The sequence below is a fragment of the Labeo rohita genome, chromosome 14 (genome assembly GCF_022985175.1).
Source record: "Labeo rohita strain BAU-BD-2019 chromosome 14, IGBB_LRoh.1.0, whole genome shotgun sequence".
Lineage (NCBI taxonomy): Eukaryota > Metazoa > Chordata > Actinopteri > Cypriniformes > Cyprinidae > Labeo > Labeo rohita.
In genome coordinates this window covers 7542310-7561542 of record NC_066882.1, presented here as the reverse complement: position 1 = coordinate 7561542, position 19233 = coordinate 7542310, and the positions used below count along the sequence as shown (strand labels likewise).

Sequence of the window (19233 nt, the reverse complement as noted above, 5' to 3'; positions counted from 1 at the left end):
AATATTTCTTAACACGTCCGCGTTTTTGTATCTGAGGTCTCCCTGACATATTTCTTCAGACTTACACTAAAAATGAAGGTGACAGGTTAAGTAAAACATAGTGAATGTAATACAATGCTTCTCTCTAGAGTTTTTTTTCTAGCTATCGAGTTTATGTACAATGAATGTCTTTCCTGAGGTAAATGTGATTTTACGTGACAATTGTGCATTTTAGCCTACTGACGTCTTTCTGTGGCTGAAAAACCACATTTAGCATGTGTAGCACTGACATAGCACTGATAACACATAGATGGTGCAGCAGGTATAAATTCGATGCACGACTTAAAGCGCATTTTACGTCCAGCCTACTCTTGCAACCGGGTGTACATCTAGTGCAGTCGGCACCAGAAAGGTACTAAGGACATTGTTAAAATAGTACATGTGACATTAGACATTGGAAGAATTTGCAGTTGAACCACTGATGTCACATGGACTATTTTAACAATGTCCTTACTACCTTTCTGGGCCTTGAACGTGTCAGTTGCATTGCTGTCTATTCAGGGTCATAAAGCTCTCAGATTTCATAAAAATATCTTGAAGAGTAGGTCTTATGTTTTCAAAAATATATATTTTTTGCTGTTTGTAACGTAGCTATCCTTCAATGTAAACAGTCTGCAAAGTTGTTCACCAAAATGCATGATAAACAAAGATATTGTCTCTCAAAAGAAAGAGTCAACTCAGAGCCGCCTTAACGAGTCGTCATATTTTCGAATCTTCAGTCTGTTACCAATATACATCACTAGGTAACATATTAGCATAATCCTTGCCTGCCCTCGAAATAAGAGCACTCTGACCTGACTACAAACACTTCTGCTAGAAAAGGTGCTTAAATCATGTTGAGAAGAAAATGTGTTCTGCGCTGTCAAAGCGAGTTTGTTTTGTTTTCATTTCCGAAAAATGATAATGTGAAAAGTTAGTGGTTTAAATTCATGTTTTCCATGATACCACAGCAATACAATTCGAATCTTTGTTGTGTGCTCGTCATTTTACCAAAAAATACTTCTCTAATCTTGGCTTTTATCTTTGTTGGCTTCCAATCTTCTTTATTTGGACCAAGAAACATCTCCAATCCACAACCTGTAAGTACGATTGATATGTTATGTATACATTTTCAACTGAGTGCTTAAAATAGCAAGTAGTTTGTGCTAATATGTGATGTATACCTAATAGTGCAGCTTTAGGTTTCCAGGTAAACCACAAACCACAGGTAAACCACAATAATTCTCTTGCTGCGTCCGAAATCGGATACTTCCCTACTATATAGTACGCGAAAAACAGTATGCGAGGCGAGTAGTATGTCCGAATTCATAGTATTCGAAATTCAGTAGGCGAGAAGTACCCGGATGACCTACTGCTTCCGCCCGAATTCTGGTAGTACGCATACCATGGACACTTTCCCATCCCATGAGGCTCCGGGAGAGGATGCGTTGTATTCGAAAAATGGCGGAAGGTGGAGACGCGGCTCATTTCAAGTGTAAGTACCTCAGGAAAAAACGTTGTTTATTGTGATTAAATTACACTTGTTTAACACGATCTAAATAAACGGATGACTTATTGAAAGTTTAAACATTGTAAATCGAAACGTTATTTGACAAATAATCTAGAAGCTGTCTACGAAGCCGTGATCTGCGAGCAGCTGACCAACGCCTTCTCTGAGCTGTCTGTCCAATCAACGTTAAAACGCCGAACATTGCCGGTGCTGGTGTTCGTGCAGTGGAGCAGTCTCTTTAAATTTCGCGCTGTTGTGACGACGCATGACACGTGACAACATCAATATGGCGGAACGTCCGAATTCCATTCATACTACCCACATTCATACTATATAGAACGTACTTTTTAACGGTCGGGTAGTACGTTCATATTTAAATGTAGTACCTACTTAACCAGTATGCGATTTCGGACGCAGCATCTGTGAATCCACTATTTCCTAAGAATGTGTCGATTAATGTAGACTGTCCTTGTTCTAATTACTTCGTGTAATAATAAAGAATGTGTAGGGTTGTCAAAAGGTACCGGGTTCGGAACTTTCGGTACTGAAATTTTAAAAACGTCATTTCCCGCTCACATTTGAACGCTGTTGAGCCGATTTTTAAACATCGCTGATTGGCCATAGTGTTCACGCGCTCCCGTTGTGCTTATGTGTGAGCGCTCGATGAGGAGCGTGAAATCGCTTATCATTGTAGCCAATCACAGTCATGTCTGTTGAGCGCGTGAACACTATGGCCAATCAGCGATGTTTAAAAATCGGCTCAAATGTGAGCGGGAAATTGACGTTTTTAAAATTTCAGTACCGAAAGTACCGAACCTGGTAACTTTTGACAACTCTAGAATGTAGACACATTTTGGTTTACAAACTGCGTTGTTTCCGCAGTTAGTCACGTTAGCACTCGGCTAACGTATCCACCATTATTGTTTACAGTTTAACAGCTAAACGATTCCCTTGCATAAGTGTTCAAATGTTTTATGTCATTATTTTAGGAACAGATTGGAGCACTATATTATTGTTTCGGTGCATGCTTTGTCAATGGTAGCCAGTAAGTATGGTAGCAAGTAATGTGAAAATATTTATTTTTGGGTGAACTCTTCTTTTTACTGTTCTGGAAATTAAATTTGAGATATTTTTAAGTATCACTATATTGAAAGTCAATGGATGCATAGCTTCTATAGTGTGCTGTTATAATGTAGAATAAAAAAGTTTTAACAAGTAATTTATAGTGACCAAAATGCAAAAAAACCACCCAAAACCTAAAATGTAATTTTTTTTTTTTGTCATTATTAATCATTATCAACATATATTTAATCACTATTCTATCATAATCTTAAAAAAAGAAGAAAAAACCCCACACATTTACTTACTCTTAAATCATTTCTTTCTTCTGCAAACACAAAAGATATTTTTTAAAGTATTAATATAAGGAGTCAATGGATGCATAGCTTCCATAGTATGCTGTTATAATATAAAAAAGGTTTAACAAGAAATTTATAGTGATCAAAATGCAAAAAAAACCCACCCAAAATCTAAAATTTTCATAATTATTAATCATTATCATTATATATTTAATCATTATTCTATTGTAACAAAAAAAAAAAAAAAAGATCATTTACTTACTCTTAAATAATTTCTTTCTTCTGCAGAACACAAAAGAAGATATTTTTTAAAGTATTAATATAATTATTCAATGGATGCATAGCTTCCATAGTATGCTGTTATAATATAAAAAAGGTTTAACTTAAGTTTATAGTGACCAAAATGCAAAAAAAAAAAAAAAAAACCAAAAAAACACCCAAAATCTAAAATCTGTTGCTTTATTGTATGGCCAAAATAATCAAATGTTAGTCATCTAAACTATTTTTATAATACTTTAAAAATGCTTTTTTAAATTCATTTTTGAAGCTTATAAATAGCCACCACTATTTTTATGGAAAGAGCAGATTGTACACCCTGCCTAATATATTTCTTAATACAGGATGGAATGACATAGAGGAGAGTAAATGATGACAAAATGTTCATTTTCGAGTGAACTATTGCTTTAAGTAGTGGGTGAAATGTGTTTTTTGTTCCACAGCTACTGTAATGGGAAAAGAAACATTTATACAAGACTTCAAGAAGCAAGACATTCCTGCTGCAGACAGCAGGTTGGTTCAGCAACATGTCTCTTTTTCTTGGCTTCATATCTCTCCATGAGAACAATAATTTTCCAGTATGTTAATAATGCCTTCATTTCCACCATGTCAGCACAGTGGAGCTGCTCTTTTTTTGTTTTTGTTCCTAAATGGTGAAATTAATCAAATTAAGAAACCTCTCAACCATTCTCATTTTTCTACATTTAGTTACAAACTCTGGAACTCATTTTAGCACAAGGCCTACAGTAGTAATTATCTTAAATTACTGTTCTAATGACCAAAAATGAATCCCATTTAAAGCTATGACTGAGCTCTTAAACATGATAGTGGCTTATCACTACAAAGCTGTTCAAGGATTAGGAAAAGTCATTATTACTAATGTTTTATTTCATCAAAACAGAGCAGCCCGGTGCTTGGAGCCAGTTACATGCTCCTTATGAATGTTTTTGCGATAAGAGTATTTCGTCCTGCATTCCTCGACTTGTTTTTGCAAATGATGTGTTTTCGTGTCAATTTTCCACTCACTTCTCCGGGCTGCCAAGTTGGGGATGAGCTCATACTGTGGGGAAGCAGAGCTGCATTTGTACCCCTCAGGAGCTCCTGGGGAGAACAAGCTTGCGAGATGAGGAGGGGGAGTAAAGAATGAGAGAGCGAGAGATAGAGTTTGTCAGAAGAGGTTAGAGAAGAAGAAAGAAGAAACTGTGAAGCACAGTAGTGGTCAGAGTCAAGGTGGACAGCTGTGTTGTGGAAAGTTAAAGACCCATTGAAGGGGAACAGAGAACAGTAGAAGACAAAAAGGACAGTCAAGGACCTCATCTGGTGTTTGACACTTTGATGAGCTCCAATTTATAAGCTGGATGATTAGAAAGACATGATGGAAAAGCAAAAACAGGGTTTCTGCGGGTCCTTGAATGTAGTTGTATCAAATTTAATGTCATAAAAGGTCTTAAAGGATTAGTTAACTCCGGAATTCAAATTTCCTTATAATTTACTCACCACAATGTCATCCAAGATGTTTTTTTTTTTTTTTCTTCTCCAACTTCAAAATAATTTGACAACGTTGTTTTACCATTTGACTTTCTTTGTACATTCATTTTGTAAACACTTAAGCCTATGTCACACGTGACCTTTCCAATGTGCCCGTGTAATGTGTGAAGGATATGTGGTTAAAAATATGTATTCATTTTGTTTTATTTTTTTTTTTAGAAAACGACCGGTCGTTTCGCTAGACAAGTCCCTTCAGCTGGGATTGTGAGAAGCCCTTTGAAGCTGCATTGAAACTACAATTTGGACCACTTCAACCTGCTGATCCCCATTAAAGTCCACTATATGGAGAAAAATCCTAAAATGTTGTACTCAAAAACCTTAATTTCTTTTCGACTGAAGAAAGAACAACATGAACATCTCGGATGACATAGAGGTGAGTAAATGATCAGGAAACTTTAATTCTGGAAGTGAACTAATACTTTAAATGGTATGAGAAAGTTTAATTATGATTTCAAGAGGTCTTAAAGGGGTCATCGGATGCCCATTTTCCACAAATTGATATGATTCTTTAGGGTCTTAATGAAAAGTCTATAATATACTTTGGTTAAAAATTCTCAATGTTTGTGTAAAACAACACCCTTTTTACCTTGTCAACATGAGCTCTGCAAAAATTGTCCCATTCTGATGGATTGTTCTTTTATATGCAAATGAGCTCTGCTGGCCCCGCCCCTGTCTTCTCTCTGTGGAGTGACAAGCCTGTTTACCTTAGCCGCATTTATCGCTTTTAGCCGCGAAACTTTCTAACTAGCACGTTTAGGAAAGGTGATTGCAGAGATTAAACCTTATACTCACATCTGCTGTAGGTGATGATTTGCGAATGATTTGCGCGAACATAGACGCATTTATGTAGATCGGGAGGCGCATTCCCTTCACAAACAAATGTAATCCACTGCATCTTCAGTGGCTCAGATGTCGGGAGTAAATGACGACCACTATTTTCATTATTACATCCAGCAACACAACACCTCAATCGCTCAATCAGAGATTACATTGCTACTCCAGCATTGAAACAATGGGGGTCGGACTGTTACAGCTGATTTAAGGCAGGTCTGAGGTAAGATGCTTATGTCAGTTAAATATCGTAGGAGAGACCTCTGTCAGTGTGAGAACGGCTCTATTTGAAAAAGGGGATATTATTTTTACAGATTAATTAAAAACCACTGCATGGATTTTTATCATTATAGGGTAGATTTGTACATATGCTGCCAACACACATTAATGTTCAAACAACATGAAAAAGTGAACTTTGCATCCGATGACCCCTTTAAATTGGGCGATGGAAAGACAAGAATTGCGATATATCTTAACAAGAGCTATGATTTTATGGAATGAATATAAGCACTGTGTGCTGCTTTGTGCGCCGCTATATTTCTACGATCACGAAAGCACAATTTGCTGGCAGAGAATGAATTTACATTTTCATTAAGCCCTTCTGCTGTTTTTGTTTAGACCATGCAAAAACAGACCCATATGCAGCAAACACACAGTTGTAAATGTGAACCGGTGGTTCAACAAGAAGCTAACGTAAGCACTGTAAAAATCTAAACTAAATTAATATAAGGCTGAAATGTAACATTTATCATTTTATAAAAGTTTGTTGTTTATACTATAAACTATAAATGATTTGATGTTTTTTTGTAAAGATTTATTTTTACCATTTTCACTTTTATGTTGATAGGACAGGATAGTAGTGACAGGAAGTGAAATGGGAGAGGGGGGGTATGGGATCAGGGAAGTTCCACAAGCCGGGATCGAACCTGGGACACCCAGCACTCAACAGCGCTATATGTCCACAAGGCTGTCAGCGCCACACAATGATTTTACAGTTTAATATGTTACCATAGACATTGACCTACTCCACTCATATGGTATTAATTTTATTTGTGCATGTCTTTGAAAGTATTAAATTTGATTTTAAAAATCCTGCAGATACCCTTAAAATAGATAGATTGTTTAGCTTTATAGGTCTGATCTAATGGTGGATCTGTATTTCTATAACCATATCTGCTTAATGAAATTCTTAGTCCTACTGTAAAACATTAAGTTGTAAATAAAGATTATCAGAGTATGTTTTTCACTATTTCAGTTTTTCTACTTAATTTAATTTTTATTGATTGTGATACTTGCCATTTTTTGTACTAATTTATGAAACTTACAATCAATTTCTGAGCAATATTCCAACACTAAACATTTTTTAGTGTATATAAATGTGGTAGTTGCATTGCTGTCTATGCAAGGTCAGAAAGCTCTCGGATTTTATCAAAAATATCATTTTTTTTGTTCCGAAGATGATCGAAGATTTGGAACGACAGTGGGATGAGTAATTAATGACAGAATTTTCATTTTTGGGTGAACTATCTCTTTAAGTGAGAAACTACATTGCATATTTGTAAAAAAATAAATGTATTATTATTTGTTTATATTTTTAACACAAGATCTGGTTGAAGAAATAGTCCATGCACACATTATGTGCCATCTTTTCCCATCCTGGAGTGTGATTGGCAGTATGCTGTAGAAGCGAGTCAAGCACAATGACTATTGTTATGAAAAGCTTTTTTCCGCTGTTGTGAGTCCAAATCGCTGGGTCGAACCAAAAGTCAATTAATGGATTAAAGAGAACAGAGGGAGTCTCTGATCTTGTTAACAATACTTATTTGCTTGGATGGCTACTGTACACTGAGCCTCAGTGTAATGGGAATTAAGAGTTGGGAGAGAATGGGGCTTCTGTACTGCACCCTATAATAGATTTGAAGCTGTGCACTAAACCACACCTATGTATGTAAGACAGAGTTCATACATACAGTCACAGGAGTGCCACTGAATAGGTCTGGGTCTTTATTTCTTTGCGAAGAAGAAAGCATGGTCCCTTAAAAAGGACTGTTATTGAATACTCTTCAAGCTTTTGTGTCTTCTCAGCTTACAGTTCAAGACAAAAAGTCTGCTATCATCTGTCCCCCATACACATTATCTGTGAATCACTTATAATTGAGATGGGAATCATAGAGAACTGAATGATTCTGGGTCCAGCTGCAATTCCTTAACTGTTCTGGGATTGTTTTAGCCGGAAAAGAAAAGAACAAAAAGAGGTGGTATATATTGTTATTAATTCCTTAATCTTTAAATACACATGGGTATATAAACAATGTGTCAGTAATTACACTAATTGGGTCTCTTTGGCCAATCAAATTGAGAATCCACTCCAAGTAATTCATGAGTGCTTGTGATTCACAAAAATCTTTTGCTTGAAAATCAGTCTTTGCTGGTCATGCAGTGATTTATTGACCAAAAGAATCGGCTCATAAAAGTTTTTACCTCAGGAATCTCAGTTCCCAGAAAGCCCTGTATGTTTTTGGCTAAAAAGAATCGTTCATGAGCATCATTAGCTCAGAAACCCCTTTCAGTGGTCACACACTGTATGTTTTGATTTACTGAAAAGGAGAGTAACTCGCTTGAAAATCAGACTTCACTTGTCGTGTTGCATGTATCACGCTGCATAGTAATATAGGAGATACTTTTAGGCAATTTTGATGCAGTCCATTGGAATCATTGGATTCCGAACCCTACTTATAATTAATATATGTACAATACCAGTCAAAAGTTTTTAAACAGTAAGATTTTTAATGTGTTTTTGAAAGAAGTCTCTTCTGCTCACCAAGTCTGCATTTATTTGATCCAAAGTACAGCAAAGACAGTAAAATTTTGAAATATTTTTACTATTTAAAATAACTGGTTTAAATTTGAATGTATTTTAAAATGTAATTTATTTCTGTGATCAAAGCTAAATTTTCAGCAGCATTACTCCAGTCTTTAGATCACATGATCCTTCAGAAATCATTCTAATATGCTGATTTGCTGTTCAAGAAACATTTATTATTATAGAAATGAATACTTTTATTTAGCAAGGATGCTTTAAATTGATCATAAGTGATGATAAAGACATTTATAATGTTACACAAGATTTCTATTTCAGATAAATGCTGTTCTTTTAAAATTTCTTATTTCTTTCTATTCATCAAAGAAACCTGAAAAAATTCTACTCAGCTGTTTTCAACATAATAATAATAAAAATAACAATATTTTAATTTCTGAATTTTAATTTCTTAATTTCTATTCTGGCTCATGTGACTGGAGTAATGATGCTAAAAATTCAGCTTTGAAATTGCAGGAATAAATTACATTTTATTCAAGAAACAGAAAAAAGTAAATCGTAAGAGTTGTACTGTTTCTGCTGTACCTCGGATCATATAAATGCAGGCTTGGTGAGCAGAAGAGACTTCTTTAAAAAAAAAACATTAAAAATCTTACTGTTCAAAAACTTTTGACTGGTAGTGTAGCTAGAAAAGTGTTGTTTTTGCTCAGCTTCACTTTAATTTGTGCTTGGTGACTTGAGCGTTTTAATGGAAATTTGAGGTATGTCAGTCCACAATGGCACCAATTCAAAAATGCCACAATATCCTGCTTCAAAATATGTGATTCACTGAGTCAACTGAAGCATCAAATCATAACAGTTGTGTATATGTCTGTAAAGGAAACCCAGTCTTCTTCCCTCTTCATTGACTTTTTTTTTGCATCCTTCAGTGGAAGAATTTTCCATTAACTAGAAGCATCAAAGCCTCTCTTACTGCAAATTACCCAGTGCTGCTGTAGAAAAGGCTTTTCTGTTTGTCTAAAAAAAAAAAAAGAGAAGACAAGAATCAGTTGTTCTGAAAATAGACGGCCTGGTGAATAGAAAAAAAAGGCCACAGAGGCACAGGACTTGAGTTGGAGCTGGAGGTGATAAAAGACCAGCTTTGGAGGAATGGACACACTTTCAGAGGCCCCTCCTCACGGCCTCTACGAGGCATGAAGCCAGGACAGGTCAAGAACAAGAGTCCCACTGTAAAGAGATCTGGGGATTGTCCAAGGTAGCAGATTCCTGTCGAGTGAATGAGCTTTAGGCTGCATTTCCAATGTCCTAACCCCTTATCGCTAACCGTGAAAGACCATAGCAAATATCGGTGGCTTGTCAGCTAGAATGATATCCACTTCGGTCTCTGGTGGCTTGTGATGTTAAATAAGATATATGTCTGGAAGTGTCTGAAAGAAACCCTGGAGAAAGGGGGCAGGAAACAGACAATGTGAACCGCGTGTCCGTGCCAGCACATGTCAACAGAATCTCGCTCACCCACCGTGACACTCAGTGTAGTACATGATACCATCACTGAACAGTGTTTTGCTATGGTATTAGACATTTACAGACTTACAAAACCCCCTACAAGACTTCAAACATTCCTTATTCTGGTGCAAAACCGCAGGTTGAGTGAACAGCCCAGGGGTGTTGTGGAAAAAGTCTTTTGTATTGGAAATGAAGCAGTAACATTAACTGCAGTATGGAAGCCTCAGCATAAAAATAAACAACTTTATATCTCAAAATTGTGACTACAGGTGCATCTCAAAAAATGTAAATATCATGGAAAAGTTGTAACTTATTTCAAAAACTGAAACTTTCATATATTCTAGATTCATAACATGTAAAGTGAAACATTTCAGAAGTTTTTTGTGTTGTCATTTTGATGATTAGAGCTTACAGCTCATGAAAGTCAAAAATCCAGTATCTCAAAATATTAGAATATTTCCTAAGATCAATCAAAAAACAGATTTTCAAAACAGAAAAGTTCTTTAAAGTATGTTCATTTATGCATTCAATACTTGGTCGGCAGCACAAATTGCAGGAAATTACTTGCTCCTAGCACGAATTACACCATCAGTGAGGTGTGGCATGGAAGTGATCAGCCTGTGGCACTGCTGAGGCACTACTGAACCTTCAACTCGTCTGAATATTGTTGGATCGACTGTATCTCATCTTTCTCTTGAAAATAACCCATAGATTCTCAATGGGTTTCAGGTCAGGCTTGTTGGCTGGCCAATCAAGCACACTAATATCATGGTCAGCAAACCACTAGGAAGTGGTTTTGACACTGTGGACAGGTGCTAAAGTCCTGCTGGAAAAGGAAATCAGCATCTCTATAAAGCTTGTCAGAAGATGGAAGCATAAAGTGCTCCAAAATCTCCTGGTAGATGGCTGCATTGACTTTGGACTTGATAAAACACAGTGGACCAACACCAGCAGATGTCACGACACCCCAAACCATCACTGACTTCAGAAACTTCACACTGGACTTTTATCAGCTTGGATTCTGTGCCTCTCCAGTCTTCCTCCAGACTCTGGGACTATGATTTCAACATGGAATTTAAAATTTTGACCACTCAGCAACAGTCCAGTTCATTTTCTCCTTAGCCCAGGTAAGATGCTTCTGACGTTGTTCCTGTTTCAGAAGTAGCTTGGTAGCCCTTTTCCTAAAGACGTCTAAGCATGGTGACTCCAGCTTCATTCTACTCCTTGTGAAGCTCTCCCAAGTGTTTGAATCAACTTTGCTTGACAGTTTTCTCAAGCTTGCAGTCATCTCTGTTGCATGTGCACCTTTTCCTACCCAATTTCTTCCTTTCAGTCAACTTTGCATTTAATATGCTTTGATACAGCACTCTGTAAACAGCCACCACTTTCAGTAATGACCTTCTGAGACTTACCCTTTTTGTGGAGGATGTCAATGATTGTCTTCTGGACCATTGCCAAGTCAGCAGTCTTCCCCATTATTGTGGTTTCAAAAAACAAGAGATACCCGGAATTTATACTGTAAGGATGGACATTTAATGAAACTCAAATGTAAATATTCTAATATTTTAAGATGCTGGATTTTTGACTTTCATGAGCTGTAAGCTCATTAAAGAAAACAAGAAAAAAAAAAAAACTTTTGAAACGTTTCACTTTACATGTAATGAATCTAGAATATGAAAGTTTCAGTTTTAGAAATAAGTTAAAAACAAAAAATGAACTTTTTCACTATATTCAAATTTTTTGAGATACACCAATATGTGACCCTGGACTATAAAACCAGTCAAGTAGCACGGGTATATTTGTAGCAATAGCCAACAATACATTCTATGGATCAAAATTACAGATTTATCTATTATGCCAAAAACCATTAGGATATTAAGTAAAGATCATGTTCCATTAAGATATTTTGTAAATTTCTTACCATAAATATATCAAAACTGAATTTTTAATTAGTAATATGCATTGCTAAGAACTTTATTTGGATAACTTTAAAGGCAATTTTCTTAAAATTTAGATTTTTTTTTGCACCCTCAGATTCCAGATTTCCAAATAGTTTTATCTCAGTGATATATTGTCCTAGCCTAACCAAGCTTATTTATTCAGCTTTCAGATGATGTATACATCTCAGTTTCAAAAAAGTGACCCTTATGGCTGGTTTTGTTGTCCAGGGTCACATATATGTCACATTGTGACTTGTTCTATTTTCAATCAATTATCTCACAGTTATCTTTTCTATTATTTTTACTCCGAGGCTGCAGGCTAGCATACTTTGGCACATGGTTGAATGGTTTGTTTAGTTGAGCAAAAGCGATATGATTTGATATGCTTTTTGTTATGCACTTGAGGAACAAATGCAATTGAATCTCTTTTGTTTTTGTTTTGTCTTTGCCACACACACACATATGGTTGAAGGGTGTTTATTTTAGACATCAAAGCCCTTGTTTTGTGCAATGCATTTGAGAAATGTAAATCTTTTGAATGAGAACTTTCCGAAGCGTTTCGTGCAGGTTAGGGCAAGTGGTGCGAGTGCTTGAGGAAGATCAAGGTCAGAAGGTTATATTCAAGCTTGCACTATGGCTCAAGACGCCATCACGACTGCAACACACCCAAGTATTTCTGGAATGTGTCCTGCTATAAGTCCAACCCTAGAACAATCGGGCATTTTAACTCATTTAACCCATACAGGTAAGATTAGTTACATCAATAGGTGGCTTTAAGAAGTCATAATAAGCTAAAAGAGTTACCTAAACACATGTACATTGTGCTTGCGCTTGCTTTGAGTGGCGTAGTACATGCAGTGTAATATCACTTAGTGAAAAGGAATGTATATCCTCAAGACATGCTTGCCTTGACTCTAGCCTGTTTGATAGACAGCTTAATAACACCTGCAAGAATTTCTTAATGTGTGCCAAGGCATGGCCAGAATAAGCAGACAGGTTGCTCGTTACATTTAAAGAATTACGACTGAAGCAGAAGGAAGTACAGTACTGAACAAGTATCAGACTGTTCACACATAGATGTTGCTTTTGGACGCACCATCTTTGCCTTTATCCCTGCGGCGGCGGCACTAGGACCACGCGGGGAGGCGCAACATTGCGCCTTGGTTATTGGGCTTGGACGACCTCAGTTTTGTACTACACCATTCAACGGAGGGCAAGTATGCTGTCTGATGTGATGAAATAAGGGCTGTTGAAAAGAATGAGTGTTTGAAGAAAGACCAGGCGTTAAAAGGATTGTGTATGTCTTTGGCGGACCTGTCACGCACTCCAGCACAAACTTTCATAGTGGAGATGGGAGTAAACCTGGAGACTGGGATACCCGGTGAACTTCCAGGAGAGGAATCTGTGATTTGGATTTAAACAAGCCTTGGTTATTATTAACACCGCTTGAAGTTAAGTATCATCCGCTAGCGGATTTCTTTTAAACTGTTTTTGTTATTTTCTCGTCACAGAGTGTGCGTAAAGCTGTGGCGCACGGGTCAAACACTGCTGATCTTGTTGGCTGCATGTATTATCACAATATTATAAGTTATATAAAAAAAAATAAAATGTATTTCAAGCCGTTTTCCCATTGTAAAATGCTCAGTTTGTGTAGATTTGGATGTCCTAGCCGTTTTTTGCGCAAGTGCGTTGCAGTTGTTGGTTTGTACAGCCGCAATGGGAAAGTGAGGGTAGGTAAACAGAGTTTGTTGTCCTTGAGTTTAACAACAACGCAAGGCGTGGATAGGGTTGGTTGGACTTTCATTCATGATGTGAAAGACAACAAAAAAGACGAGATTGGGGGGTTTCAGGACAAAGGGATGTTGTGGGAAACAGGTTGTGTCCATGGAATTCCCCAGGTGTCACACATGGGTGTCCATGATGAATAGAGCAGATGAAAACATCCCTTTATACCAGGACTATTCAAGAAATTTGTATTGCGCCTATGTCTATAGACGACTATGTGCGTCGTGCATTGATACTTTTTTCCCAGACTGTAAATTATGCAACAGGCAAGGCAGGGATTTGGCAATCATTAAATGAAAATTTTTAGACTATAATAAAATTCTAAGGCATAATAAAAGAAGTTATACAAAAATACAATAACGATTTTGGGTTCCTCAACGCATCTTTCAGCAAAATTCTTAAAATAGTCTAGTAATTTTTTCTTAAATCTTACGTATTGTATACGACTTTTTCTTACGTTTTACCCCAATGTATATTCAGGTCGAGAGTCAGAACCAGACTTAAGATTTCGCTTCGAATTTTAGCTTCATACTATAATTCGGAGCATATCCGAACTTTTGATCATTTGAGGACTTTTTAAAACACGATGCCTGCATCCAAAATCACATGATGTCTGGTAGGTACTACATTTATTTTAACATTTAGTTAACTAACGTCTCAACCATTAAACAAGTACAAGAAAATGGGTAGTATGAATAAAATTTGGACGTACTACATCCGTCGTGTTGTTACTGTTACTTAGTTGCGACGCTTCACTATTATTCTCCTCTCCTGTGGTTTAATAGAATAACAGAGACTCTGTAGAAGTAGTGTTTTTCTAATAAAAATCTTCACAAACTGTTTCTCACATACGATATCCACCTTTTTCTTCATGTAAAAGTGGGCACGGCCATTAGTAAATTTTATGGGTCTGGCTTCCGGTCTCATCCACATCCAGCTATTTTTAGCTGTACAAAATAGCTGGTTTTACTGCTTGATATTACAAATTGGCGTGTCTTACCCTATTATTTGAATGTACTATCTTAATTATGAGCACAATGGTTTGTGGTGCAAACAGTTTTACCATTTACTGCACGTTGTTATTCTTCTCTATTACTTCTGCGTTGAAGAATAAGATGGATAGTATGGAAGTATTCAGACGCAGCAAATGATTTGTCATGTCGTGTCTCGAAACAAGGTGCATGTTTCTGTATGAATTTATTGTATTCAGAAAAAACTGAGGTTTGTTTTTCTTTGTAAACATTTGTAAATACCATAATCCCTACTGTCTGGAAATTGTTGTGTCATGTCGTGTAGTGCATTCCAGTCTATAGTGTGCAATAGTTTAATAATCCAAAGAACCTCTGGATGGAAAAACGATGCATCAAGAGCCAGGGTGAAACTTTTTTTAACTGGAAGATCAGGGTAAATTTAACTTATTTTGTCTTCTGGGGAACATGTAAGTATCTTCTGTAGCTTCTGAAGGGCAGTACTAAATGAAAAAAATATGATATTTAGGTAAAATAAAAATGTACACATCCTCATTCTGTTCAAAATGTACATCCCTGACTCTTAAAGCATTGTTTTTCCTTCTGAAGCATTAGTGAGCATTTGAACCTTCTGTAATAGTTGCATATGAGTCCCTCAGTGTGAAAAGATGAATCTCAAAATCATACAGTCATTGAACAGTTTAACTGTTCAGGACAAACACAGGAATCATGAACAACTATCACTAAACAAAAAAACACAGCTGTGGATCATTCAGGTAACAACACAGTATTAAGAAACTTTTGAACAGGGTCATTTTTTATAAATTCAACTATTATTTTCTCTTGTGGACTAAATGTAGATATCTTTTAAGTGAAATATCTTATTCAGGTCAGTACTAAAAAATAACATGCCTTGTTTTGGTAAAATAATTAATAGTTTGCACGTTGTGCAAGGTGTATGTAAACGTTTGACTTTGTATCTGCAAAATACATATTGGCACATTTTATTTCATGCTTGAATATATTTTGTTTTTGATTTTAGGTTGCATACGTCTCAGCCATGGTGCCTAACTGGAGATTAGGTCTGGCCCATCCTTGCTGTTTCGGCCTGCTGTTCCTTCTCCTCCTGCCCAGCTCGGTTTCAGTGAGAGAACCTCGCCACCAGTCCCACATCCACCTCCCCTCGCTGATACCTCACGCCACCCTGCCGCTGTCCCGCTCCCGCTTCAGCGCCAAAGCTCAGCTGGACTTCACTACTCACTGCAACGAGAGCTGCTACCACAAAGGTGAAGACACAGATAAAGACCACCTAGCTTTCGAAACTCTTTATTCCGACGGCTCGCGAACTTTAACCACTGTAGACCTGGAAGAAAACGACGTTGAACTTCCTTACACACAGCCCAGAGTAACCTCTCCCAGACGGAAGCGACTAAAGCGGCAGATCTACGGATCAGACGGGCGCTTTAACATCCGCGGTGACCACTTTCTTCTAGACTACCCGTTCTCCACAGCCGTTCGCATCTCCACCGGTTGCACTGGAGTTCTGGTGTCCCAGCAGCACGTCCTGACCGCAGCTCACTGCGTGCATGATGGGAAGGATTACGTCAAAGGAGCGCGGAAACTCAGGGTGGGCTTTCTAATCCCTCCGTCTGTTAACGGTACGAGGCTGGGTCAGGCTCCCGCAAAGAAACCCTTGGTGCGCTGGGTGAGAGTTAAACGCACACGTGTTCCTAAAGGCTGGATTCAAGGGCCTCAAGAGGTCAGCATGGATTTTGACTACGCGCTTCTAGAGTTGCGTTGGCCTCACCGGCGTCCCTTCATGCGCCTGGCTGTGGCGCCCACCTCAGACAATTTGGCTGGTAAACGCATACACTTCTCTGGATTTGACAGCGACCGGCCTGGGGAACTAGTGTATCGCTTTTGTCCAGTGGAGGATGAGTCCAATGATTTAATATATCAGCATTGTGACGCCCGCCCTGGCGCAAGCGGCTCTGGTGTTTACGGACGCGTGTGGGACGATACACTAGAGCGCTGGGAGCGCAAAGTCATTGGGATCTTCTCAGGCCACCAGTGGCTGGAAATCAACGGTGAGAATCGCGACTACAACGTGGCCGTTCGCTTCACTCCTCTCAAGTTTGCTCAGATCTGTTACTGGGTTCATGGAAATAAGGTGGATTGCAGTCAGGACTAAAAAATATGACCAAGAGGAATGGGACAATTTCAAACTGACATGCCTGATGTTGGAAACTGCACTTTACAGTCCTTTTACGGGTGTGGCTACTGAATCTGAGAAGAAAGAAGGTCCATGTTTGGAGGATCGCTAACCACAGGCTTTGATCACTCATATGGGCTGAGCTGGAACTTTACTTAACCACTACCTTTAGTTTTACGCATAGAATCCTACAACACAGTAGATTTATCTTGTCAAGTCTTTGCCAGTGTTAAGTAGACATCTGATCTCAGTTATATGATTTTCTCCACAGCCTTGCTTTTTTCAGATTACACTATCAGTCTGTTCTTTGCACTTTTAGAAAGTCGATTTAGGATGGATACATGTTTTCTTCTCACATCTCATCACTTGGGGTTTGCTTAATTATAGATTAACATACACAGAGCTTATCCAATGACTAAAAGTAGATGCAAAAGGGCTACGCAATTTGGTCTGCTAAGCATACTATTTTTGTTTTCTGATTTATGATTACCACAATGACAAAATCGACGACTGTGAGATGTAGTATGGGTGTTCAAATGAGAGAGTATATATATATATATATATATATTTAAAGCATGAATTAAAATCTTCAGTTTGTTTGTTAATACATTCATCTGGCGCTATGAACATGGTTCACTCTTTTACAGTTACATACTCATTTTATATCAGACAGATGAAGACCTCATACTGGTAACATTACAGTTTCTGTTGAAAAATAACTTTATTCTTTTATGTTGGATTAATATAAAGACTGGAAACAAACTATGAGAAAGGTTGTGGGCTAAATGATTATAATTCTATTTTAAAAAGCTTTTATTTTAATAAACTTATGTCTTGTTTTTGCTGTCCTTGTTATTGCAAATTTTTAAGGTGATTTCTTAATGAGCTAATGGTAACACTAGATATGCTTCTGAGTTGTGTGTTTCAACTAATATTTAAAAACAAATGAGAGAGGGAGAGATTACAATTTTGGGGTCTGTACGTAAAATGCGACACTGGTACCCTCTGGTGGTAAGTGCATGTCCAAAAAAAACAAGAAAAAAAAAATGATCCTGTCAGTCACTTATTACAGGGACAGTAACACTTTGGGCTGCTATTATTTGTTAATTTATAGTATGTTAGTTTAGTGGCTACTGCTGGCCTGTGGTTTGTTTATTCATAATCTCAAAATGACCAAAATGCGGTGGGAAAAGTTCACCGATTGCAGTTCAGCACAAGACGGTAGAAGGTTCCGTTTTTTCGGTGGGGTTTTGAAATGAATCTCTACTGCCCTCCACTGGTTGACGTTGGCACATCTTTCATTGAGTCTTTCACAACATGGCTTAGCCGTAGTCAGTAGCGATTATACTGACGTGATTGCATTATTTAGTATTTCAGTAGCTCAGTGCTTTAATACATGACAAAATGTCCAGTAACTGATTTTTAAAAAAACAAATGGTCTAGTGTACCTTACATTTAATTCATTCATCAATAAATCCCATTTTTTTTTACCGAAATGTTTTGTTAAATACTAATGTAAAAGAATGTTTTTCAAATACTGTATTTCTTAAGCTGTTTCTGATTATTAACAGGTTAATTTTTAGGTTGAAAACTACAACATTAACCCATTATTAATTACATTATTTGTGATTCATCATTGGGTTTTTTTTTTTTTTAAACCAGCATTACCAGAGGTTAGTCTATGGGTGAGATTTCCGGTTCACTATTCGCTATAAGGAGAAGAATAACAAAGTGCAGTAAATGGTAAAACTGTTTGCATTACGAACCAGTGTGCTCATAATTAAGGTAATACGCTAAATTATGTATTGAAACTCAATATTAGGCAGCAAAGCAAGGTGTTTTGAGCAGCTAAAAATAGCTGGACACGGATGAGACCGGAAGTCAGACCCATAAAATGAACTCTTAATGACTCTTAAGGGAAGAAAAAGGTGGAGATGCAAAATGGACGTTTAAAAACATATATATATTTGCACATTTAACTAATCTGTTCAGAAACAAATTCAGTGAAGAGTTTCTGTTATTGGAACTGTATTTTATTATGGCTTCTAATGTAGTTGATGTTAAATCAGTTTGTTGCCATTACCTTGAAATCATAATTAAATTTGTACTGAATCTTTATTAAACAGCTATTTGTATTATTAGCCTGTAGTCTATTGAACTACATTATCACAATATTATATTATCCCAACACAGCCACCCGTTAAATCCATAGGGAGGATGACAAAGCAATCAGAGTCACTTTGTTTGGATCCAATTGAAACTTTATGAATTTTGCAATCCATCACATATTTCAGTGCATAAACCATGCTGAACACTGATAAAACAGCAACAAATGCAGAATATCCAAACACACATGTAAGCAAATACCTATAAATCAATATAAAAGATCAACGTGTATTCTAATATTAAGAGCAAAATTAGATAAAATAAACACAGGATTCATCAAACAGAAGAAACAGCAGA

The 19233-nt window shown here is 37.1% G+C and overlaps 1 protein-coding gene across 2 annotated transcripts; it reads left to right on the top strand.

The window, feature by feature from the left end:
- Positions 1-4955: 4955 nt before the first annotated feature.
- On the top strand, positions 4956-17614 carry LOC127176126 (serine protease 23). Of its 2 annotated transcripts, none has more exons than XM_051127607.1 (2): positions 4956-5083; positions 15601-17614. In XM_051127607.1, exons 1-2 carry the CDS (start codon positions 5060-5062, stop codon positions 16747-16749), a joined length of 1173 nt encoding a protein of 390 aa, XP_050983564.1. In that variant the 5' UTR covers positions 4956-5059; the 3' UTR covers positions 16750-17614. The 2 variants fall into 2 exon arrangements, with proteins under 2 accessions (XP_050983564.1, XP_050983565.1); XM_051127608.1 differs by lacking the exon at positions 4956-5083 and adding an exon at positions 12961-13256.
- Positions 17615-19233: the final 1619 nt, after the last annotated feature.